This window comes from Pyrenophora tritici-repentis, chromosome 1, assembly GCF_003171515.1.
Source record: "Pyrenophora tritici-repentis strain M4 chromosome 1, whole genome shotgun sequence".
In the NCBI taxonomy this organism is placed as follows: domain Eukaryota; kingdom Fungi; phylum Ascomycota; class Dothideomycetes; order Pleosporales; family Pleosporaceae; genus Pyrenophora; species Pyrenophora tritici-repentis.
This window is the reverse complement of record NC_089390.1, coordinates 7944505-7966999: the sequence shown is the minus strand read 5'-3', so window position 1 is coordinate 7966999 and position 22495 is coordinate 7944505. Positions and strand designations below refer to the sequence as shown.

The 22495-nt window shown below is 51.1% G+C and overlaps 12 protein-coding genes across 12 annotated transcripts; 7 read left to right on the top strand and 5 right to left on the bottom strand.

The window, feature by feature from the left end:
• Positions 1-499: 499 nt before the first annotated feature.
• On the top strand, positions 500-730 carry PtrM4_030660 (uncharacterized protein; the record flags this gene model as incomplete). The annotated part of the gene is made up of 1 exon (XM_066103918.1): positions 500-730. One exon carries the CDS (start codon positions 500-502, stop codon positions 728-730), a length of 231 nt encoding a protein of 76 aa, XP_065966120.1.
• Positions 731-1183: 453 nt separating this feature from the next.
• On the top strand, positions 1184-1899 carry PtrM4_030650 (N-terminal acetyltransferase C complex catalytic subunit MAK3; the record flags this gene model as incomplete). Its single annotated transcript, XM_001941974.2, has 2 exons — positions 1184-1405; positions 1462-1899. The coding sequence occupies 2 exons, from the start codon at positions 1184-1186 to the stop codon at positions 1897-1899; spliced, it is 660 nt and encodes a 219-aa protein (XP_001942009.1).
• A 438-nt stretch (positions 1900-2337) lies between these two features.
• On the bottom strand, positions 2338-4228 carry PtrM4_030640 (Peptidase-S15 multi-domain protein; the record flags this gene model as incomplete). Its single annotated transcript, XM_066103917.1, has 3 exons — positions 2338-3322; positions 3380-3864; positions 3989-4228. 3 exons carry the CDS (start codon positions 4226-4228, stop codon positions 2338-2340), a joined length of 1710 nt encoding a protein of 569 aa, XP_065966119.1.
• A 541-nt stretch (positions 4229-4769) lies between these two features.
• PtrM4_030630 (PhyH multi-domain protein) lies at positions 4770-5881 on the top strand (the record flags this gene model as incomplete). The annotated part of the gene is made up of 3 exons (XM_001941972.2): positions 4770-5059; positions 5130-5311; positions 5370-5881. The coding sequence occupies 3 exons, from the start codon at positions 4770-4772 to the stop codon at positions 5879-5881; spliced, it is 984 nt and encodes a 327-aa protein (XP_001942007.1).
• A 38-nt stretch (positions 5882-5919) lies between these two features.
• On the bottom strand, positions 5920-8174 carry PtrM4_030620 (Fungal-trans multi-domain protein; the record flags this gene model as incomplete). Its single annotated transcript, XM_066103916.1, has 2 exons — positions 5920-6895; positions 7111-8174. 2 exons carry the CDS (start codon positions 8172-8174, stop codon positions 5920-5922), a joined length of 2040 nt encoding a protein of 679 aa, XP_065966118.1.
• Positions 8175-8461: 287 nt separating this feature from the next.
• On the top strand, positions 8462-9082 carry PtrM4_030610 (uncharacterized protein; the record flags this gene model as incomplete). The annotated part of the gene is made up of 2 exons (XM_001941970.2): positions 8462-8612; positions 8667-9082. The coding sequence occupies 2 exons, from the start codon at positions 8462-8464 to the stop codon at positions 9080-9082; spliced, it is 567 nt and encodes a 188-aa protein (XP_001942005.2).
• Positions 9083-9380: 298 nt separating this feature from the next.
• Positions 9381-10184, top strand: PtrM4_030600 (PotE, Amino acid transporter; the record flags this gene model as incomplete). The annotated part of the gene is made up of 1 exon (XM_066103915.1): positions 9381-10184. One exon carries the CDS (start codon positions 9381-9383, stop codon positions 10182-10184), a length of 804 nt encoding a protein of 267 aa, XP_065966117.1.
• A 958-nt stretch (positions 10185-11142) lies between these two features.
• PtrM4_030590 (uncharacterized protein) lies at positions 11143-11977 on the bottom strand (the record flags this gene model as incomplete). The annotated part of the gene is made up of 3 exons (XM_066103914.1): positions 11143-11231; positions 11308-11531; positions 11679-11977. 3 exons carry the CDS (start codon positions 11975-11977, stop codon positions 11143-11145), a joined length of 612 nt encoding a protein of 203 aa, XP_065966116.1.
• A 1019-nt stretch (positions 11978-12996) lies between these two features.
• On the bottom strand, positions 12997-16853 carry PtrM4_030580 (Chromosome condensation complex Condensin, subunit D2; the record flags this gene model as incomplete). Its single annotated transcript, XM_001941968.1, has 3 exons — positions 12997-13167; positions 13224-15979; positions 16028-16853. 3 exons carry the CDS (start codon positions 16851-16853, stop codon positions 12997-12999), a joined length of 3753 nt encoding a protein of 1250 aa, XP_001942003.1.
• A 242-nt stretch (positions 16854-17095) lies between these two features.
• Positions 17096-18545, top strand: PtrM4_030570 (SPS1, Serine-threonine protein kinase; the record flags this gene model as incomplete). The annotated part of the gene is made up of 2 exons (XM_001941967.2): positions 17096-17342; positions 17407-18545. The coding sequence occupies 2 exons, from the start codon at positions 17096-17098 to the stop codon at positions 18543-18545; spliced, it is 1386 nt and encodes a 461-aa protein (XP_001942002.2).
• A 227-nt stretch (positions 18546-18772) lies between these two features.
• Positions 18773-19391, bottom strand: PtrM4_030560 (TT-ORF1 multi-domain protein; the record flags this gene model as incomplete). The annotated part of the gene is made up of 2 exons (XM_001941966.2): positions 18773-19261; positions 19332-19391. The coding sequence occupies 2 exons, from the start codon at positions 19389-19391 to the stop codon at positions 18773-18775; spliced, it is 549 nt and encodes a 182-aa protein (XP_001942001.2).
• Positions 19392-19989: 598 nt separating this feature from the next.
• PtrM4_030550 (DnaJ, DnaJ-class molecular chaperone with C-terminal Zn finger domain protein) lies at positions 19990-21386 on the top strand (the record flags this gene model as incomplete). Its single annotated transcript, XM_001941965.2, has 3 exons — positions 19990-20067; positions 20152-20240; positions 20291-21386. 3 exons carry the CDS (start codon positions 19990-19992, stop codon positions 21384-21386), a joined length of 1263 nt encoding a protein of 420 aa, XP_001942000.1.
• Positions 21387-22495: the final 1109 nt, after the last annotated feature.

Below are 22495 nucleotides of genomic sequence, written 5' to 3'. Positions count from 1 at the left end.
ACATCCTCAATGCACTTCTCACTCGATACCTCCATCTCGGTCGTGGCCAGCAAACAAGTCCCGTGGTTAAAGTCATACCGCTGGCTGTTGTGACGGTCATGTTACCGCTTATCTGCGCTGGCATGAGACTCTGGACCTACATTACTATCACGAGCGATGCAGAAAGATCGGGGGGTGGCGATATGATGTATGCGACTAGCCGGATGCTGAGTCTGACAGTGCGTGTTATATATCTTATAGGTGTATGCGCGGGAGCTGTACTGGTAGGGTTAAGCGTCATGAAGATGAGAGCTCGTAGGGTAGCTGGTGGAGTAAGTCTTTTCCCCCCCTCTCTCTCTCTTTGTACCTTGTGAGCGGACATTCTAACTGACGTTTATCATCCAGGGTCTCATAGTCTGGGTGGCTGTGCTCTTCTTCTCGATGCTACTGTGGAATATCTTGTCGCTCATACGAGCAGCGGAGATTCTGAGTGGCATTACGTGGAATTGGGGGGGCCGAAATGGCACAGGCGTATCTACAGGGCGCGTTTCAGGCTTTGGCTTTTGTTGCGCTCATGGGTATTGCTAAACATCCGTCATGGGAGAGTATGGAAGATGCGGTCCAGCAGGAGTATTCGCCTGTGGGACAGCAACAGGCGACGACTACTACGACGACGTATGAGGGAGCGCAGCTGGATCATTTTCAGTCGCCGGCTGTTTATGAGGCACCTGTTTACGTACATGCCAAGTAAGCTAGAGGAAATACGACGATGGAATCTAGTTGTTGCTTTTTTTTTCTGTTCTAGTTGTTCGGAATCGTCCTATAACTAGACTCAGTATATAGTAGTAGCCCTCTCCCTCCTACCAGCCCGCTAGCTAGCCTGCTCATGATCCAGAATAAAGTAAAGACATGAAGATGCAGACTGCAGACTGCGAAATCCAGGCTCCAGAATTATGTTGTTCATATCCACGGTGTGTTTGTTGGTGTTGAAAAGCGAGGCTGAGTTTCCACGCGGGATCTTGCATACCTAGGTACCTAACAGCCACGCATCACAGCCAGTAGTTAAGTTACCGGTAGCCGACGCCAAGCCGGCAAAGGCCCTGCAGCGCCGGCAAACCAACAAACCCTAGGGTACCGTTAACACCGTCCCTAGCGAAACACGGGCGTCATCGGCCCCTCCTCCACTTCACATGCCAACCACGCAATGTCCTCACCAGCACCAGCACCACCTGTCGCACACCAAACGCAAAGTAAACCCAATTCCAGCGCTTCAAATGCATCGCCAACATACATCCAATACGATGCCTCAAAAGAAGAGCAATACCTACCCGCCATCCGGCAACTCATTTCCAAAGATCTTTCGGAGCCTTATAGTATATACGTCTACCGGTATTTCTTGTATCAATGGGGTGATTTGTGCTACATGGTAACTAACTTCTTTTTTAACAACCACACCCCAATCGCTGATTCCAACTCCACCAGGCACTCACTCCCACTATAACCCCTGCCCTAATCGGCGTAATAACATGTAAACTGGAACCCCACCGTTCGGGAACCTACCGCGGCTACATCGCCATGCTTGCAACACAAGAAGAATACAGGGGACGAGGTATAGCCACACAGCTAGTCAGACTAGCCATTGAAGCCATGACAGCTCGCGACGCAGATGAGATAGTGCTGGAGACGGAGGTGTCGAATACGGCGAGTTTGAAGCTGTATGAGCGTCTGGGGTTCATACGGAGTAAGCGGCTGCATCGGTATTATTTGAATGGCAATGCGGCGTTTAGGTTGATCCTCTATTTGAAGGAGGGGACGGCGTTGAAGAGGCCGGATATGCTGGGTGGTGGTGATGGGCATGGGGCGGTAGAGATGCATCAACATGATATGAGGAGAGTGGATGAGGCAGACATGTATTCATAAGCTTGGGAAAGAGAGGAACAGAGAGCGTAAGCCAATCTTTGGCACGAACCGGATAGTATTTGTAAATAGGAGCAGTGGGGTACTATGAATCCTGATATAATTTTCTGACATCTACGTTGATGGCTTTGTACGACGAAAAATTTGACAGAAAATAAAGTTTCCGCCAGCTTAATGGGTTCTACAAGAATACGTTGGCTAACGGTACACAAATAGCTGATCGGCTAGCATCGGCGGCACTCCGCACGGACCCGGGGCATGAATCCTGATATAGTGAACAGGACTGGTGCACCCGGCGAGACGTATACGATAAAGCAGATGTTCCCGAGCTATATACTTGATAAACATGATATTTTATGCTCCAAAAAGGATAAGGTAATACTAGTCTACATATCTACATTAGACCCATTGGAAAAGGCCTGCCAGGAAAAATGCATTTTTTTACACAAACGGTAGCACGATATGACTTGGGTAATCGCCTCCAATGTGCACCTGATGCGTACCCTTGTTCCTCTCCTCAAGCTCTACCTTCTTCCTCGGGCCAAACTCCTGCACGAGCGGGTACTCGCCACTGACCTGCACACTGATGCCCTCTCCAGCCTCAAAGTCGACACCCATGGCCCACAGGCCAATTTCCAGCTTCACGATCTCGCCGGGAGTAATCTTCTTCACCTCGTCGTGCGTGTGGAATGGGTATTGTGGGTGTATCGACTTTGACTCGTCGATCTTGCGGTGCGAGGCGCGTAGGACACCTGTAGGTCCGTAGTAAATCATAAGATTAGAGTAATCTGTCTCTGGTATGTCGGCCGTTTTTTTGTACGGCATAACTTCTAGAGGAATGTTGACAGCAATCATCGGTTTTTTTTGTGCGTCGAGTTTGCGGATGAGGACGTATACGATCATGTCGTTGAAGTCTGGGCAAGACATGTATAGGACGGCTTTGGGGAGGCCCATGAGGCGTGTAGGTTTATCGAACTTGAGTTCAAAGGCAGCGTGTGCAACAGGTGATGAGTTGCTTTCCGAGTTGTACGAGACTATGCTAGTATTTGACGGCGCTGAGGTTTGGAGGGTGTTGGCGCTGCTGAAGTAGAGACTTCTATAGTCTGTACGTGGGATTGGAAAGTCCTCTTCGATGATAGGATAAATGGCTTCCTTGTCGCCGTAATTCAAAGACGCCATGCGCACACGCGGCGTCTGCTCCCAATCGTTCTTCTCGCCCTTGAGATAGCAGTCGAAGAAGCTGGCGAGCTCATCGATGGATTCTTTGACGGCCCAGAGATCGTACCACTCTTGGTAAGGATCCCATCGGAGCCACTTGTCCTTGGTTTTGATCTGCATCCATCCTCGTATCGAGCCCATGGTGTGGACAAAGCTGGAGTATGACGCGACGATGTAAGTAGGGATGTTGATCTTCTCAATCTCGGCCCTATAATTTTCAACGTTAGATTGAGCATCATATAGGGGGTGTTGATAGTGAGCTTACCGCTTGTCTTCCCAGTAAGGATTCATTGTGGAAGAACGCTTATACATCTCCTTAAAGTCCTCAAGACCGTTCTTTCCACGGATAACATGCTCTGTGATGAAGTCGAATAGGCCGTTATCCCAAGCACCTCCCCGTACGAACTGCTCGCGATAGAGATCTCCACAAGCTTCCCAAGGTGCAATTGCCTTGAGAGATGGCGGTTGAGTCGCTGCGATGAACCATTGGACGATGCCAAGATGTGAGTTGCCCGCAAGGCCAATGTTGCCGTTGCACCAATCTAAAATCGAGATGGACTCTATCACGTCGTGGCCATCCTCGCCCTCTTGCTTTCCCATGATGACGATGTCTCCGTCCGAGTCACCTGCTCCTCGTGCATCGACGTTGACAACAGCGTACCCACGCGGGCAGTATTCTGCTGGGTCAGGTCCTTCGAACCGCTCAAGCCCGCTAAGGCATCCTGCTGGTACACCGCAGCCCCATTTGACCTAAAACAGTGTTAATTCTAGATGACCAATACGCGACTTGTGTACACCTCTGACTCGCCTTTTTCATCATATCTATACCCGCATGCTTCTTGCCAAATGGACTCCATGCTACAATTGCAGGTACCTTGACGCCTGAGTCGCTGCCGACGGGTCGGTAAATGTCGCAGTATAAAGTACATCCATCCCTGACTTTGACAGCAACATCGTGCTCGACGATCATGTCTTCAGAGAGTGCGCGAGCACCATCGCGACTTTGGTAGCCCTTCTTAAGGATTTCCTTGCGTGGGTTGAAGCCCTGGTAGCCGTTTTCACCAACCTTGGGTGGCTTGACGGCAAGATTTGCAACTTGAAATGCGAGAGGCATGTTTGTGAATGATGATGAGAAAAATGATAAAGCAATTGACGTGCAATGACAAGAGGGGGGGGGATACGTTGGTTTTGAAGGCATAATTGGTCGTGGGTCCCAATGTTGCAGGCCTCGACCGTACTCGGCCGCGATATACCACGGCTCTGATTGACCGGACTACCATAGTGAAGCAAGCATTAGTCGGCATGTGGAGAGACACATGGGGAAGGCCGGGCGCGCGTTAACTACTGTACTTAGTTAATGCGGGGCGGCTAAACCTCGCCCGTGCCCGACCGAAAATGCGCCAGGCGATAGGGTCAACCCCACATAAAGCTTAGTCTGTCCCTGCAGCCCTGTAATGAACGGCCGTGAACGGGCGAGCTGAGTGGAGGTGCACATTGCTGCCGCAAAGTATATCAATAAGCAGCCATGGACGTTTGTAGCCATCTCCGACACTACTCCACACTTGCAAACATCACCAGCACCACTACAGTATTCTTATACCCTACTACCGCTACTACTACTTTGTCTATTCCGGCCCCAACTGAGCTCTTTCACAATGGCGCCCTTCCTTGACGACAACGAGAGCGAGAGCGTCCAGCAGCCATATGGCGACTGGCGCGACGATTTCTACAAAAATGGATACGTCGTCATCAAGAACGTAGTGCCTCGTGACAGGGCACTGAAGTACAGAAATAAGATGATGGACTGGCTGGGCACCTTTCCCAATGACTTCGACATCAAGAATCCAGAGACCTGGACCAAGGAGAACCTTCCCCAAAGCTTCAAGAACGGTATGTACTTGAACTACTGCGCGGCACATGAGAAATATGTCTGGGAGGCTAGGCAGTAAGTACACCCTTGTAGCGTAAAACTACAGTCACCTGGCAGCACGGACATACACTAACACTATTTGCAGAGAACCTGGTGTTCTGGCCGCCTTTGAGAAGCTCTGGAACACACCTGAGCTTATTGTCTCATATGACACTATCAACCTGACTTTGCCCAATGCTGGCAAGATGGCTGGCTCCAAGCCATGGCCACACGTCGACCAGGCCCCCGAGCGCAAGGGCCTTTCATGTGTTCAGGGCATAATCAACCGTATGTTACACCGCCTTCCTCAACATGCCAACACAGCATACTAACGTCTAATTTGTAGTCTCTGAAGCCGGCCCGAAGGATGGAGGCCTTGTAGTAATGGAAGGCAGTGCTAAGCTGTTCGACCAATTCTTCAGGGAGCATCCCCCCGACAGAACCAAGGGTCCCTTGGCTGCTCTCCACTACGACTTCTACCCCTTCCAAGACTCAGACGTCAAGTGGTACGAGGACCATGGCTGCAAGCTTGTCAAGGTCTGTGCTGAGCCCGGTGACCTTATCCTCTGGGATTCGCGACAGATGCACTACGCCGTCTACCCCGAGACCGACAACATCCGCACAATCATCTACGCTTGCTACACACCAGCATCCATGGCGACCAAGGAAGACTTGGAGAAGAAGAAGGAGATTTTTGAGAAATGGGAAGCGACAACACATTGGCCACACATCAACATCCACTCGCAAGGAAAGGCAATGATTGATGGCAAGATTGACCCATGGGAGCGGACTGAGCCTCTGGAGAAGCCAGAGTTGACCGACAAGCTGCTCAAGCTTGCAGGTGTCAAGCCGTACTGAACGGCTTTTGGAGATGATGAAGTTTTTTATTAGTATCTTCATAGCTGAAGAAATACATTGTCCCATTCGTTCAAATCGAAATTTCCCTCCATTGTATTCCCGAGTCCGTCAAACATGTTGACATCCTCGTAGTTGCCCACATTGCCAAAACCGTCCATCGCGGCATTCGGAGTTGGCAAATTCGATGGCACATCCTGCTGGGCCGTCGAGAGCTGCTGTAAGAGATCATGAACCGTGCGGGGCGCACGAGGCTGCTCGAAGTCATGTTGTTCTAATAGTGGCAAAAGGCCTCCAAGCACGGCATTGCCTTTTGCAGCATGTACTGCGACCACGGAATGCTTCCCTAATTCTGTAGAAGCCTGTCTGAGCAGATTTATGATGCAAATTCGGGCATTGCCCCGATAATCGTGAGGGTTAGCAAGCATGTCCAATGCCATGTAGATAGCGGCCGCGACGGTAGCCGCGGATACCGTCCATACTAATCTATATACCCTTGGTACTGGCATCGCATAGTGGTTCAGGATGCGATTAGCGCATTGAAGAGCGAGTTGCCTGAAGGTCGTTGAGTCGTCCTCCGGCTTTTTCGGTATCAGTACGCGGGCAATTGATAAGAGGAGGAAATCAAGGACATAGGTAATGAGATAGCGTTGAAAGGGAATCCAAGGGTGTTCCGATTCCCATTGCCGATCATCCTCATTCGCCGGAAAGCTCGGCGAAAGGTGCAGAGGCAAGTCCCGTTGCACATTCTGAATCTCCTCGATGGCTTTTGCAAACTTCAGGTGTGTCTGATGTGTGTTTGCCTTGATGTAAAGATACAACACGTAAGAAAGCCGTGACATTATCGAGTGATAATGAGCCGGCGATGGAGTGCCCAGGTTGACCGAATCAAACGAGGCGGGACTGTCAGCGACCCGGATACCCGGTAAGATGTAGTCATCATGACTCGTCCCGGTCGACACTTGGCAGCAAAAGCTGGCAGGAGAGATGGACGGCGGCCGAGACCAGCTACCAAGCCTATGGACGTCGAGTTAGTTTCGGACAAATCCACATATATACATAATGTATCGCGGCATGTAATCACGTGGGTGACATGAAGTACTTGACACCCCAGTAAACAAAAGCTGTTGTAGGTGTCAGGTGCACCTATCAGGAGCAGAACAGTGGGGTGTAGCCACACTGTTGCTATCAAGCATTTCATGTCACCCAAGTGCAATGGAGGAGATACGTACCAGTCTCGAATGACACACGACCACCACAGCCTTCTGCCAAGCTCCCTTTGGGAAGGCGAAGACCACTCTGGCCTTCGACACAGATCCTTGGAACAGTTGGTCTCGGTCCCAAGCTTGTGCATGTCGAGACACCTGGCCATGTTGGTCGCAAAGCCAGTGATGAGCCACTCTCTTTGGTGCTCCCCAAAGTTGGAGTGACACAAAGTCAAGACCGACAGTGCCTGTACAACAGGTAGCGACGGTGCACCGGCAAATCCATATCGCTCCAACTCCTTGAGAGCAGCCTCGTACCAGATGCGAGAGGTATGAACTGCCATGGCCACGGGATCCACAACGGGCAGACCTAATTGAGGAAGATGCGCGCCACCGGGAATCCTTTCCGGTTCCAAGTACAGGATACCGACGGCCAGGACAGCAAAGTAGACAATCAGCCATGGTCGGCGTTCGCGAGGGATGCCAGTACCGAGCTGGGTGCTCTGCCAGAAGTCTTCGTGTTCTTCGAGGAACACATCGGCGTTGACGGCACAGTGCAGCCATCCCAGCGTCTGCAGAGAATAATTGACAAGCTGAAGTGAACAAGTTTTGCTAGGAAGCAACAGAAATAAGGGATCAGCCGCAGGGCCGTAGAGGCGGTCGGCAATTTCCTTTTCTGCCCCGTCTCGAGCTGCTGTGCTGGTCTTGATGCCAATGTCAAACTGCTCAAATGCCGGGACAAGGTCCTCTAGTGAAGCTGCAGGCTGCGAGTAGTCGGTGGATTCACTTGTGCGGCTGTGGGCACATGGCTTGGACAAGGCGAGAGCGGTCTCAAGTTCAGCAATCTGTGCCCGCAAAGCTCCTCGCTCCCGAAGTAAGTCATCTAGCTTTACGTTGGATGAATCTTCTCCCTCGGCAGTGTAGACGGTTAGCTGCCCCCTCACGCGTGCTATCGGTCTTTTACATTCGTGGGCAGCATTCCTGCGGATACACGGCTGGCAGGGGCTCTTTTTGTCGCATCTGATTTTGCGACGCCCGCATTCGATGCACGAGCGCGACACGCGCTGTGACGTCTTGATGGGTTCGCTCATGGTGTGGTGTTCGAGGTGATTCCTTGCCGAGGATGAGGCTGAAAATACCACCCCGACCCCGCAAACCCGGGGCTAATTCCCCACAGTCTAGCCCGCGTCCTCCACAATCCGTGCGCCTACTTATTGGACTAGACGGCTCAGTACGGGCGAGCATCGCGATGGATCCCTCGTTCCATGTTATCCAAGCCTTGCTCTGCGTCTGGTAGCTGCGTCCACTTCAGACGCTGAATCCTACTTATTGCTCGAAATGCCGCTGCTCACTGGGCCTTCATTGGCATCCAAACACCATGGCCCCTCACGACTACAAGACAGAACCGAGCGCCCATATTGAGATTATCGACGCCCACAAGAAGGCTGCGAAGCCAGTCGTCGGCACAATCAGACTGTACGATGAAGATGGCATCGTGCTGATTCCAACCCCGACCAGAGATCCCAATGGTTAGCAACAACCACGTATACCCTTCTTTCCCGAGCACAGCTTAACTTTGGCAGATCCACTCAATCTCCCAAAATGGCAGAAGTACCTCATTCTGATCATTGTCGGCCTCTTCGCCGCCACTGGCAACTTGATGGCCAGCGGTATCACTGCCATTTTACCCATCATACAGGCTGAGTACGGTGGAGACCCCAAGACGCATGATCTCGCCACTTGGCCAGCTTTCTTTATGGGCGTCGGCAACCTCCTTGCTATCCCGATCGCGCACGCTGTCGGACGTAGACCGATTTATTTGTTGTCGACAATTGTTTTGGCTCTCACTAGCGCTTGGTGCGCCCAGAGCACCAGCCTGTCCTCCCATATCGCTGGCAGAGATGTCATGTCCATTGCTGCTGGTCAGGCTGAAGCGCTCTGCCCTATCATCATTCAAGAAATCTTTTATTTACATGGCATGTTTATCCTTCAATTATAAAATTTCATTTTTAACTCGTTTTAGAAAGGGGTAACGTGATCGCTTGGTTCTGCGCGATCCAGACTCTTGGCACTGCCGCCCTTATCGTTTCCAGCTCCTATCTCGCCACCGATCTCGGCTGGAGGTGGTGGTATGGCGTCTTCGGTTGCGTGAACGGAGCTATTGCCCTTCTCAGTATCATCTTTGTTGTCGAGACCAAGTATGTGCGAACACTGGAAGCACTGAGTACGTCCCTACCAATACATCTACTCATACATACTCACACATCACAGACGGTGAAGGTATTGAAGAAGACGGCATGCTGGTGCCTGTCACGACCAACACCAAACGCGAATTTGACACCACCAACTACTCCCCACGCAGCTTCTTCAAGGACATGCTCCCATGGAAGGGCCACGCACACTGGCACGAGGCCATCGATTGCTGGAAGCAAATGTTCCAGATCATTTGGTTTCCCAACATTATCTGGTTGATCCTTATCAACTCTGCCGCTCTTGGCATATACGTACTCATGTCCGCCCTGTTCGCTGGTGTCCTGGTCCAACCTCCCTTCCTGTGGAACTTCGACATGCTCGGATATGTCTTCGCTGGACAGGTTGCTACCGCAGTCGCGGTACCGTTCTTCTGCGGTTATCTAAGCGATGTTATCGTCAAATATATCAGTAAGAGGAACGGCGGCGTGACTCAGCCAGAATATCGCCTGCTGGCCCTGATCATTCCGTTGATCTGTATACTCATATCAACTGTCATCTACGGAAAAACAGCACAGGACCCCGAAAACTGGTCGTGGGCCGGTATTGCCGTCACACTCAACATCGAATACTTTGGCTTTGTTGGCATCGTGGTATCCAGTTTCGTGTACTGCATGGATGCCTACCCGCAGCGCATAGATGCCGCACTGGTTCTCATTTGCTCGCTGAGGGGTTTCATCGGCTTTGGTATCTCCTTCGGGTCAATTGGTTTCGTGAATTCCGCAGGATACGACGGCGCTTTCAACATCTGTGCTGGTATCGTCGGAGCGTTGATGTGCCTTGGCATTCCCGTCTACTTCCTAGGTGACAAGATCCGGGCCATGACCCAGAGGTTTGCTCAGGACGATTAGGGGTTTCTGGGAGCAGTTTTGATGTTGAAGGGGGTAGCGAAGCGTGCCTTGCAAATGAAGGCAATCACCTGTATGATACTTCTGGCCTTTAAGCCCTACCTCGCTTTCACACGATGACGATCGCTATGACATGATCTTGATATGATACTTCTTCCAAAGCTTTCAATTCGTTATTGTTTTGCCTGTGAGGTAGTCGGAATGGACCGGAAGTACCGGAAGTATCCAACTTCGTCATGTACAAATTACCGAGCCTTCCAGCAAGGAGTGATTGTCACGCATCATGTCAAGCTTGAGAGATGGTATTTCTAAGAGCAAAATGTATTATCGGGTTTCCTAGTTGAGGAAATAAACATCGTGGAAGGCGCAAGGCTGTCGGTGTAGGCGCCCGGGTGTCATAAGATACTTGGCATACGGGTGTACAAGAGCCACTGTAGTCGCCAGACACACCTGTCAGGTGCTTACCTATACTTTCAAGTATTTTATGACACCCGGGTGGAGGTAAGTAATACAGCACGCATCGTCGGACCGGCCCCGGAGACATCGTCAACCAGGAGCTAAAGACACCCGTCCGAATGATCCATCGAATCGCGAGAGATGTACAGCTTGACAACGACATGTCACTTAGTACGTGACATGCGAAACTTGATACTAATCTGAGGAGCTTCAACCTTCCCCGAAAACTACGGGGTCTTTGACGTTAAATACAATTCCCTTCTTAAGTCACACAAAGAAGTTGGCAGAAAAACTAGCGAACTTCTTAATTCCAGCCATACGATTTCCCACACCAGCGAATGCAATGCAAAAGCTGAATCGCGTCCTCTCCAACGCACAGTCAGTGAAACCGCATGCCAGAACTGCTGTACTTCTGTCATGGTTGTCTAGCATCTTGGAGTTTCTTCCTACACATCTGGTTCCCCAATCTTCTACCCCTAGCGTCTTCACAACTACCTCTCCTCACTTACCCTATAAACCCTACCCCAGCCACCAGAAGCAAAACAATCCACCCCATCAATGTAAGCGAAGGCTTCTCCACACCCGCTGCCGCATCTATTTCCTTTTCATTAGCCTAACATGTCCTCTTCACCTCCCGCCTCCCAAACACGAGATTTTCTTCTCCACTTACCAGGAACATCCGTCGGGGAAGCAAGCTCATCGCCATCATTGGGGTTATTATCACTAGTGTACTTGTTAGACTCGATGCGAGAGTTTCCAGAATTTGGGCGTGCAGGGCTTCCAGGATCTTCGAAGAAGCAAGGGAAGTTGTGGCCGTAGACGTTTGCTTCGGGGTAGAGGTTTATGACACAAGCGCGCCACGAAGATGTTTTAGAGGGTGAGACAACACAGTATCTATAAAGATTGTAAGTTTTTTTTGTCAAGTATAGTACCTTACTCTCTAGTTATTCCTTTCTAATTATGAGAGGATGGTGATCAGATCAGAGAAAGTACGGGCAAAATAGAGAGAAAAGGGCCCATGGGATGGTGGAATAGTCTTACTGGGTGCAGTTTTTATGTACATAAACGTTACTATCCCTCCCCTTTTCCAAATCTTCTTCTCCATCTCCGCAGCAGGAGGATAGGTTTGGGATCAAGATGTCGGCATTATAGGCGCAGTAGGGGCGAGGGAAGTCAGCAGGGGCGACTCTCAGGATGGAAGAGGCGGAGCACAAGGATGCCCTAGTCGTTGCAGGGACGGAAGTGCTAGCTGCGCTGCTAGCAGGTATGATGATGGCACGGGTTACGGCCGGATTTAAGGGGGGTGTGAAGGAAGATAAGGAAGAGAGGGAAGATGACATTATGTCGGTTTGATTGGTTTGTAGGGTTGGGAATGAGAGAAGATATGCGTGCTCTTGATCCACCTTTATGATATTGGGGTTCTCTACTTATACCGTTGAGGATATTCAGGATAACAAGGCGGTAACAGGAAAGCGCCACATATCTACTTGTACACGTTGTTCAATACCCTAGGCTGAATTCCCTTTGCTAGCACGTTGATGTCACAGCCTTAGATCCGTTGTACCCGGATGTTTCTTAGTTTTGGGCGAGAATGTGAGAGAAAGCGGGTGATAGGCAAACGCCCGTAAAGCAGCCAAGCAACGCGAAGGTGTATAGATAGGATGTCTTGGATGTGATTGGCAATGTGTGTGGTTTGTGGTTGGTGAACTAGCTTCGGATGTCGGCACGCCAAGGATTGATATGTTGTGGGGTAGGTATACTGTATTCGCGCCAGCCGGGGACATGATGGCGCCTACCTAGATGTCATAAGTACTTAATAGTGTAGGTAAACATGTGTCTGGCGACTACAGTGGCCCTTTTACACTAGTATGTCAGGTAATTTATGACACCCAAGTGGTGGTGTGGGGATAAAAAATGTAGGTGGTGAGTTTCTTGGTGTAAATTCCAAGGTCGTCTTATGGAATTAGTGATTTCCTTTTCGTACTCTTCCCTATAATTCTACTACTTGTGCAGTGTCGGGTACAATAGAAACTACGCATTTTCCTCATCTGTACATCTTGTGCAGCAACGGTCGAGGTTTAGTGGCTCCTTCGTGCAGATGAGCGGGTCGGCTGATGGATGCCTTATCATCCCATTTTCGTAGCAAAGGAACGCCTTACATGAATAGATGGGACAACATGTCTAACCCCATTCCACTCGAGAAACAACATTTCATCATAAGCTGCATTTCCACCATAAAACGCCAGATAGATATACAAGTTCCATAACCACATATTCAGGGTATCAATCAATCCAACCCTGTAATCATGCACATCAGGGCCACAATTCAAACACAGGAACAAAAGCAAGAAATCGGCGTTCAAGCATTAGCCTGTACAACCTTAAAACCGTCAGAAACCATCTTCTGAATCTCCTCATCCTTGTGCTGCAACTGGCCCAAAGCATACGCGACATCATTCCACTGTCTCTCGTTCTCCGCTCTCGGCAGCCTGGAAGCAAGTTTGGCAGCGAGCTGTCTAGCATGCTTGTCCTAGAAAACATTAGTTCTACAACATCCCACGCACAACGTACTTGCAGAAAACATACCTTTTCAATAAACCCGGCCAAGAACTTGATGATCCTCTTGAGCGCATCTTCGCTCAGCGCAGAATCCGCGCTGAGTACACTGAACATGTCGATAAACTGGTTATACACCGCATTATCTTTTGTCGACAATTCAGTAAAGAACATGCGTGCCATGTCTGCAATCTTCTTGTCGCTATCCTCGAGACACTTTGCCATCTCTCCCAACTGACCCTTGACCTTGACCTGTCCGGCAAGAATCAAGAAGGTGAGTGTCATCAGACATGTTCGCTTGACGCTGGGGTCACCGTCGTTGAGGCGGCGGTAGAGGAAGTCGGTATTCTCGTCGATAAGATGGTTGAAGCAGACAGCCATGTCTCCTAGGGCGACGACCAGGTTACTGCGGACGACAGCATCTTGGCTTCGTTCGAGGATTGTGAGAAGCAGGCCGAGATTGGTTTCACAGTATTCTGAGCTTACGCACATGAGCTTGGCTAAACATAGCGCTGCCTGCGCTTGCAGTGTCGGGTGATTGTAGGATGTATTATTCGCGCAGATATCTGCCACTAGCGGGCCAAAGTTTGCGAGCAAGGATTGTGGGCCATACAAAAGCTCGCACTCGCGGATGTGTGCAATGGCTTCAGTGAAATCATCCTCTGTAGTTCCTGCCATGAGATCCAGCTCATTTGCTTCTTCGGGCGCCGGAGTCGGCTCTTTTGTGGCACCCCTCTTGCGGCCTTTCTTGATAGGTGTAGGACCGACTGTAGATGCCATGGATTGCCGGGGCGTGGGTGCTGTCTTCTTTTCCTTTTCAGCCTTCCGCCGCTTGAACTCAAGCTCACAGAGTTCAAGGTGAACTATTTGCTTAATCGCGATATGACCCACGACGAATAGCAGCTGGGATAACGCAAGTGCTGAATTCTGCTTCTTCGTTGGTGTGTGCTCAACCGTAGGCGCATCTGGCATTTCCTCATCTTCATCTTTTGGCTCTGCAGCGCTTGAGCTTGATGTCGGCCGCGATTGGGGCTTTGTCTGTCCTGCAAACACACGTTTGGTGACTTTTCGAATGATGTCAGAGCAAAGAACATCTGGATGTTTGGAAAGTACATAGATGGCGCTGATGGCTTGCTCTGCTACACCATACCACTCTTTGCTGTCGGAAGCCATCTCTGCCATGGCAGCCAACCTAACCAGGACTGCGTGGTCGTTTGGGAGTTTTACCGTCTTTACAGGTGCATCGTTTGAGGCTTGCTTCCCTGGTGGTGGGCTCATGCGGCGTAAGGCTATACAAGTGTATCGAGCCAGGCCCAAGTCCCGTCTGCCGAGTTCGCCTAGGCCAATGCGAAGACAAGCTTCCATTTCTTGCACAACAATGTCTGGAGATGAGAGCGCAAGCATGCCTAAAACAATGATAGCCCCTCGACGTTGGTTCTTGGAGATGTCCTTTTTTTGGTAACCATAAATTTGCCACAGCTTCTGAATGACCAAACCATTAACCAGGCCTTGCTTCATCATAGTACTGAGAAGCTGCTCGAGAGAGGTGAGTTCGGCCGGCGTGGTGCCAAAAGTCAGACTGATCATGTTCTTTGAGATATAGTTGGCAACTGCGTTGTCATCGAATCCGGGTGGTGCATCGAAGAATAAGCCCTTGTAGCACTCAAGCAGATGAGTCTGAACACCTTTTCCTTCGTCGCTGTTGCCAGTGGTCCAGATCAAGCGCAACATCCTTCTAATACCAAGCTTCGCATTTGCAATCTTGTAGGCATCGATCGTGGTAAAGAAGTCCATGGCTTCTATGACTTCACTCTTGTTCTTGGATGATAGCAATTGAGTGACTACCTCAGCGGCGTCGTTGATCACTTCAATGAATTTGAGCGCTTCCAACAGGAACTTGCGCACAGCCTGGAATTTCTCAAGCTCTTGTGCAGTCGCCGCGTCTTTCTGGGCCTTTTCAACCGCAGCAGCTTTTTCTTCCTCGGTCAACTCAGAAGGATGCTTTGGCCCTACAACATCCATATTGTCGGCTTGTGTGGCATCTTGCAAGAGAGACTCATCTACAGTCTGATCGGCTGGAGCCCGTTCTCTTAGCTCTTCGGGAGGCTGCAAGGCGTTGATTTGGGCTTCACACTCATCCAGGCGCTGGGTCCAGTCTTTGGTCGACAATAAACCGCCGTCAAAGGCAGTAAATGGGTGGGTGGAGATGAGCTTTGCAAGCAATTTGACAGCATTACGACGGACGTTGCTGCTCTTGTCCTCAAGACTCCTTGCAGCCAACTCGGCAACCTTTTGTCTGCGCTTGGGATACTTTTGTTCCAGATCACAAAGCCTGACATAGACCTGCATTACCCGAGCACGGCAATAAGGGTTTATATCAAGGAACCGGTCCTCAAGCACATCGAAGAAGATGCGAATTTGAGCTTTGTGGTTCTCGCTGCGGTCGTCCTGGCTGAGCTTGCTAAGCATGGTGATCAGGTTTCCGCACACCTCGATGAGGGCACAGCGGAGGGTATAGGATTCGCTGTCCAATAGATTGGCGAGTAATGTCATTTGCCGAATGACAAGGTGTGGGGTAAGCTCGGATATTTTGGTAAGAAAGGTCGAGATTGATTTGGGCCCTTTCAGATCAGTGGAGCTAAATTCCTTGCTGCTGATGTCCTTTAGGACGTCTTCGGTGAGCTGCGGATAATCAAATGCATCTGCAAGGGTGAAGAGAAACTCGGCCATGGGTTCGGACAGGTGCTCAAAGTAAGTGAGACTCTGGTTGATGGACGTCTGCGCGGCTGCCATGGTCATTAGTATGGACTAGAAAAGAGACGTGGTGTACCTACTGTATGCGTGTCCATGTGATTTGACAGCAAAACATAATACTCTGAAGCAATGGTTTCGTATCACGTTGTTCTTCACTCTAGCCTCATTCTCCAAGATGTGGTATACCGGCTTTGTGAAGAGGCCGATGAAGGTGTCTCGCTCCGACGTGGTAACAAAGATGCGGCCCAGCTTGAGCCTCAGTACCTTGCTCATACGATCAAGGGCAGTCTCCAATTGTGCAGCAGCATCCCAGGTGGCTTCTTTGCCGCCTGTTGCTTTTGTCTTTGTGCCTTTACCCCGCCCCCTCGCTGCCGGCGCGGACGCTGACTTCTCAAGTGCTCTTGTCTCGAGGGCGGATATGGTCCATCGGAGGAGGAATCCATACATCTCCAGGATGTTCTTATGGTGGGGGATGGCATCTTGCTCTTCGGTTTCGAGGTCTGCATGGATGATATCGGCTTGTGTCGATAGTGCAGAGGATATTAGGTCAAGGATCTTGCTGAGTATGGCGGGTGGTATCTGCGACGAGTGTCTAGAGAGTCGCAACAGTTTACAGTTAGGTTCCGTGTCATATGTTTTGGCAAGCTTTGGATATGCAGGCACGCACTTCAAGAGAAATTGCAGTGTGTCAAATACAGAGCTGCGAGTAATGGCATCTGGACTCTCGGCCACGGCATCGACGACAGGATTCAGCTCACTGTTGATCAATCCGGGCGATGACAGCGACTCGGGCTCATCCTCACAGTCTTGCAGCGCCTGCGGGGCTTCGGGAGTGGGAATCGTGGAGGGATCGCTGTCGAACAGCTTAATCGCCTCGTTGATGTCAAAATCCACACGCGCGTCCATGGTGTGCAGACTCGCTAGGGCAAAGTTCAAGGATGAGAAACAAGAAGCGGGCTGTAAAGGAGCGTGGTGGGTATTTGTTTGCGCAAACCGCCTCTACAGTATTGCCGCATCTCGGGAAGGCGCGTTGCATGCATGTGTTTATTGGCCCGTGCGCGCTGTCATCAGTCTACCCCTTCTGGTCTAGTGATTGCCTAGGTCAACGCGTCTGTAACAATAAGCGCGAATTCACTACAACACCAGACATGATGGCGAAGGCACGAACATCGCTGCGGCACGCAGAGGCCATTGACGTACACGAGGACGAAATCAAGCAAGAGGAAGCCGAGTCGACACTGGATGAGAGTATGGATCCGCTCGACGAGAGCGGTCACACAGTCGACAGCAGCGAGGAGGAGGTGGAAGACTCTGTGCAAGAAGACATGGCACGCTTCGAGGAAACATTTGTCGGAATCAACAAGCGTTTCCGGCTGATTAATCGGATTGGAGAGGGTACGTCGTCTCACATGGTTGGTTTCCAACATGCAGGGTAGCGGGGGCTCACATGTTTACACAGGAACTTTCTCCACTGTTTACAAGGCCGAGGATCTGGAGTACAGCAAGTACAATAATGACTGGGACATGGACAAGCGGGAGATTCCAAAATGGGTGCCAGCTGCCCGCCGGAAGCAGTATGCCAGACAGCAACCCCACTATGTCGCGATTAAGAAAATCTACGTTACAAGCAGCCCAATACGCATCTTCAATGAGCTCGAGCTCCTCTACGACCTCCGGGACTCCGACTCGGTTTGTCCACTGATCACGGCCTTCCGCCATCTGGACCAAGTAGTCGCTGTACTGCCCTACTTTCAGCATCGCGACTTTCGGGACTACTACCGCGACATGACCATCGCCGACATGCGTCCCTACTTCAAGAGCTTGTTTACGGCGCTTGCAGCAGTGCATAGCAAAGGCATCATCCATCGTGACGTCAAGCCTACCAACTTCCTCTACAACACGTCGCAATCCCGTGGCGTCCTAGTCGATTTTGGCCTGGCGGAGCGCGAGGGCACAGACTGGCACAACTGTGCCTGCCGTATGTCAGAAGAAGACCGGCGCTATAGGATCTCACACAGTGTCTATGCGCAGACGCAATCGGCAGGCCACAACGCCTCTGCTTACCCCAAGAATGACACACGCAACAGCCGACGCGCCAACCGAGCGGGCACGCGTGGCTTCCGTGCGCCCGAAGTTCTCCTGAAGTGTACCCAACAGACTTGTTCCATCGACGTCTGGAGTGTTGGCGTCATTCTACTGACGATGCTTTCGCGCCGCTTCCCATTCTTCCACAGCGCAGACGACATCGACGCCCTGCTTGAAATCACAACCATCTTTGGACGAAAGAAGATGCGCGAAACCGCTCTTCTACACGGCCAGGTCTTCGAGACCAACGTGCCCAGCTACAGCGAAGGCGGTCACAGTCTGGAGAAGATCATCCTATGGTGCACAGGTCGAACGGGCGACAAGACACAGCCGAAGAGGGAGTTGGACGACGAGGAAAAGGAAGCTGTACAGTTTCTCTATCGACTCCTGGAATGCAACCCAGCAAAACGCATCACAGCTGCCGACGCTCTCGAGCACCCCTTCTTACTCAAGGCGTATGGCGAGGACAGTGAGATGGAGGAGGACTTGATGCCTGACGGCACGGAGGAATGAGGCGAGGGACGACATGACAGCACTCACGACGTATGAGTAATAGCATGGAAGGCGCAATACGGGTGTGAGCATAGTACAGGAGTTTTTGGCCATGTATCTTCTCGGCGCTTTGTCGAGTTACTGTGATACCCTCTCACACATTATCTCAGCGTCGATTGCACATGCCTATTGTTTGCAGTCTAGTTTAGCTTTGATAAGGTTTCTTATTCCACTTGTTAGATCAGCACCTAGGCCGTCTGCTTTCTCGCCTCCTTGGCCTTCTTCTCCGCCCGACCCTCGGCCTTTGTCTTCTTCCCCTGCTCCATCCGCCTCTCCTTGGCCGTCTTCTGCTGCCCCGCCTGCCCACCGTGCGCCTCGAGTCTCGCCTTCTCCTTGTCGGTATGCACCCTCATATTCTCCATAGCCTCCTCTAGTGTCGGTATCGTGAGCCCCTGCTTCCTCGCCTGCGCCAGTCTCTGTACGCTCGCCTGCCGACCGCGCTGTGCCGACCGCACATCTTTTAGCAGCCGGTCCTTTACACGCTGTTCTTCGATTTGCGCCTGGGAGAGGACGGGTGGCCGGTTCTCGACAGGCTCGCCAAAGGGCGCAACAATCGAGGTTACGACGTGCGAGATGGCCGTGCTGGTGCGGTAGCCGGATGTTATGCGAACAATGTCGCCCTCGACGAGCGAGTTGTTTGGGTCGCGCACGAGGTACGTTGTGGGTGCTGGAAAGTGCTGTGAACCGTATAAGTATCGGGCTGTTGTTTTGTTTTGTGGGCATGATATAATCTTGCAAGAGACGCACTTTTCGGAACTTTTTATTCCATTCTTGCCCTGCCACGCGCACTTTTACCGCCCGCGACATCTTCCCCGCCGACACTACCACGCCAACTTTCTGGCTGTGCAGGCATTGTGTGACAATTGGTGCTCCGGCTTTTGCTTTGGTGGCCAGGGACGCCATGGCGAGCGTGTGGTGTGGTGTGGTGTAGTGTGGTGTGGTGTAGTGTGGTGTACTATACTGTACAGTACTGTGCAGGAGCGTAGTCCAAGACAACAACTCAATGCGTCCTCTTACAGTATATCGTATGACGTAGCCGGTTTGCCGTTCGGCCTTGTTGCTGCCTCTCAATCAACTTAATTGACGCTCCGCGCTTGAGGCTCGTCTGCACGAAAAGTAGAAGACGGCAATGCCAAGCCTTAACTCCGATTGGCTGCATAATCTACGTTCCTGCTATCGTGTCCATAGTCGCGAACCTTGGAACTTCAGTCTTCCACATTTCAAGTCTCCCTCTTCCGTATCCACCCAGTTCCTTCCTTCTTAAGAGGTCGCTTGGCCTCATACTTTTTCTGCAAACTTCATGTAGACACGTGCCTTTTCACATTTGTAAATTCGGATTCACCTAAAATCCCGTCCACTCACTTCCGCAACTTCGACGTCGCCGTTGGCGCGACTGATAACCAGCATGCTCCCACGGATAGCCCTGTTCTTTGTGGTGGCCTGTTTAGCGCTCCTAGTCGTGGGTGCCGAAGATTATTACAAGGTATGTCAACCTCACTTTTATCTACCCATCTGTTCTGTGTTCAAATCTCAGGTCGAAATGTGTGAGCTGATTTGGGCGATTTAGTTACTTGGGCTCAAAAAAGACGCCTCGGAGCGCGAAATTAAAAAGGCCTATCGAACGCTTAGTAAAAAGTACCATCCCGACAAGAACCCGTACGTCCAACCAGCCAAAAGTATACCAATGTCTTCCTAATGCGCCGCAGTGGGGACGATGAAGCGGGGAAGAAGTTTGTCGAAGTAGCCGAAGCCTATGAGGTTCTGAGCGAAAAAGAGACCCGCAAGATCTACGACCAATACGGCCACGATGGCATCCAACAGCACAAGCAGGGCGGTGGACCTCGCCAACAACACGACCCCTTCGACCTCTTCTCGCGCTTCTTCGGTGGCTCAGGACACTTTGGACATCAGGGCGGAGAGCGACGAGGACCAAACATGGAAGTTAGGGTGGCCGTGCCCCTCCGCGACTTCTACAACGGCCGGAAAACTGAATTCACAATCGAGAAGCAAGCTATTTGCTCGGCCTGCGAGGGCTCGGGCTCAGAAGATGGACACGTAGAGACCTGTAGTACGTGTGGTGGACGTGGTGTACGTATACAACGCCAGCAGCTTGCACCGGGATTGTTCCAGCAAGTACAGGTCCACTGTGACCAATGTCACGGCAAAGGAAAGATGATCAAGAAGCCTTGCCCCGTCTGTGCCGGCAGTCGAGTCATCCGCGAGGCGGAGACACATAAACTCGAGATCGAAAAGGGCATGCCCAAAGGCGTGCGCATCACCTACGAGAACGAAGCGGACGAAAGTCCCGACTACGTCGCTGGCGACCTCATTGTACATCTCAGTGAATCAGAACCGGTACTGGGACAGCAAGAGCACGAACGTACCGACGGTACTTTCTTCAGGAGACGGGGCAAAGACCTCTTCTGGCGCGAAGTCCTTTCACTTCGAGAAGCCTGGTTGGGCGACTGGACGCGCAACATTACGCACCTCGACGGTCACATTGTCCAACTTTCTCGCAAACGGGGCGAAGTCGTACAACCCAATCACGTTGAAATTGTCAAGGAAGAGGGCATGCCAATATGGCATCAGCACCTCGAGAACAATGAGGGTCTGCAATTCGGCAACTTACATGTTGAGTACGTTGTTGTGCTACCAGATCAGATGGAAAAGGGTATGGAAAAGGACTTTTGGGGTGTATGGGAAAAGTACAGGAAGAAGGCGGGCGTTAGCATTGATGCTGAGCTTGGGAGGAGCTCGGAAGCAATCAAGATGCCAGAGCAGGACGAGCACGACGAGTTATAGGAGGCCTGCATAGACCGCTCATTCAGGGCTTGCAATTGCGAATGGATTGATATTCGCGAATACCCGGCTTAGACGATGACGCGGAGTTGGGGAGTCTGGAAGATATGGCATGGGTTTATAGTATTGCTTTAGTGGAATAGAATGCTACATCTATTGTGTTTTGGTTTAGTAACCCAGTAAATCCAGACTGAGTCTCACAAATATCGTATGATTGTTGCAGCAAGGGATTTGCAGCAAGCAGGGGTCAAAGTGGGGTAGTGCAGTTGGGTGCAAGAACGGGAGGGATTGATCTGTGTATGGCCAAAATCCTACATAGATGTGGGATGTGTTTCGCGGCAGTTGTTCTACTGCACTCGCGCCTGTACTTTCACACGAGCTGCGAGTGTTCAATAGATAGCGTACACCGTGTGTAGAAAGGTTGGATCCGGTGGCGTAAATCCCGAAGCGCCTACTTGCATTTGCACAGCCACGGCACACACAACAAAAGCAATCACCGGCTCGTGTTAGCAGTACCCACGTTAGCCCTCTTACGCACACTCACTTTGAAGGAAAAAGCTAGAAGTGAACTCAAGATTATGTCATCCAGGTCAACACGAGAGACAAGACTTATCTGGAACAAATATCGGTTTGTTTGGTGAAGGTTAGACCGAGCATTCTCGGGACAGCCGCTTGTACTCTAGCGCATCTGTCTTATTGGTGGGGCGTGTCTTAGCAGTGGTTACGCGTGGCGTGGCCGTGAGCAACTTGTCCCAAAAAGAACACGGCTTTTCCATGCCAGCTGCCTTCAGACGAGTCTCGTACTTTTGTGGCGTCCCGTAACATTCACCATAAGCTTCTGTGTTTACGATACCGGCTGTGAGGATAGATAACAACGGGCCGGTAGAACCCCAGCCGCGTCCGCTTGCACTACCCCTTTGCCCAGCTCAACACTAAGTGTGCCGGCACTCGAATTTTGTTCCTGGGGCGAAATATCGGTTAAATGGGCTTGTCCGGAACATGGGGATATTTCCCCAGTGACTGTGGCGTGGGAGATTCGTCAGTTGGCCCAAACAGCCTGCACCCGGGTGTCATAAAATACTAGACATACCAGTGTAAAAAAACCACTGTAG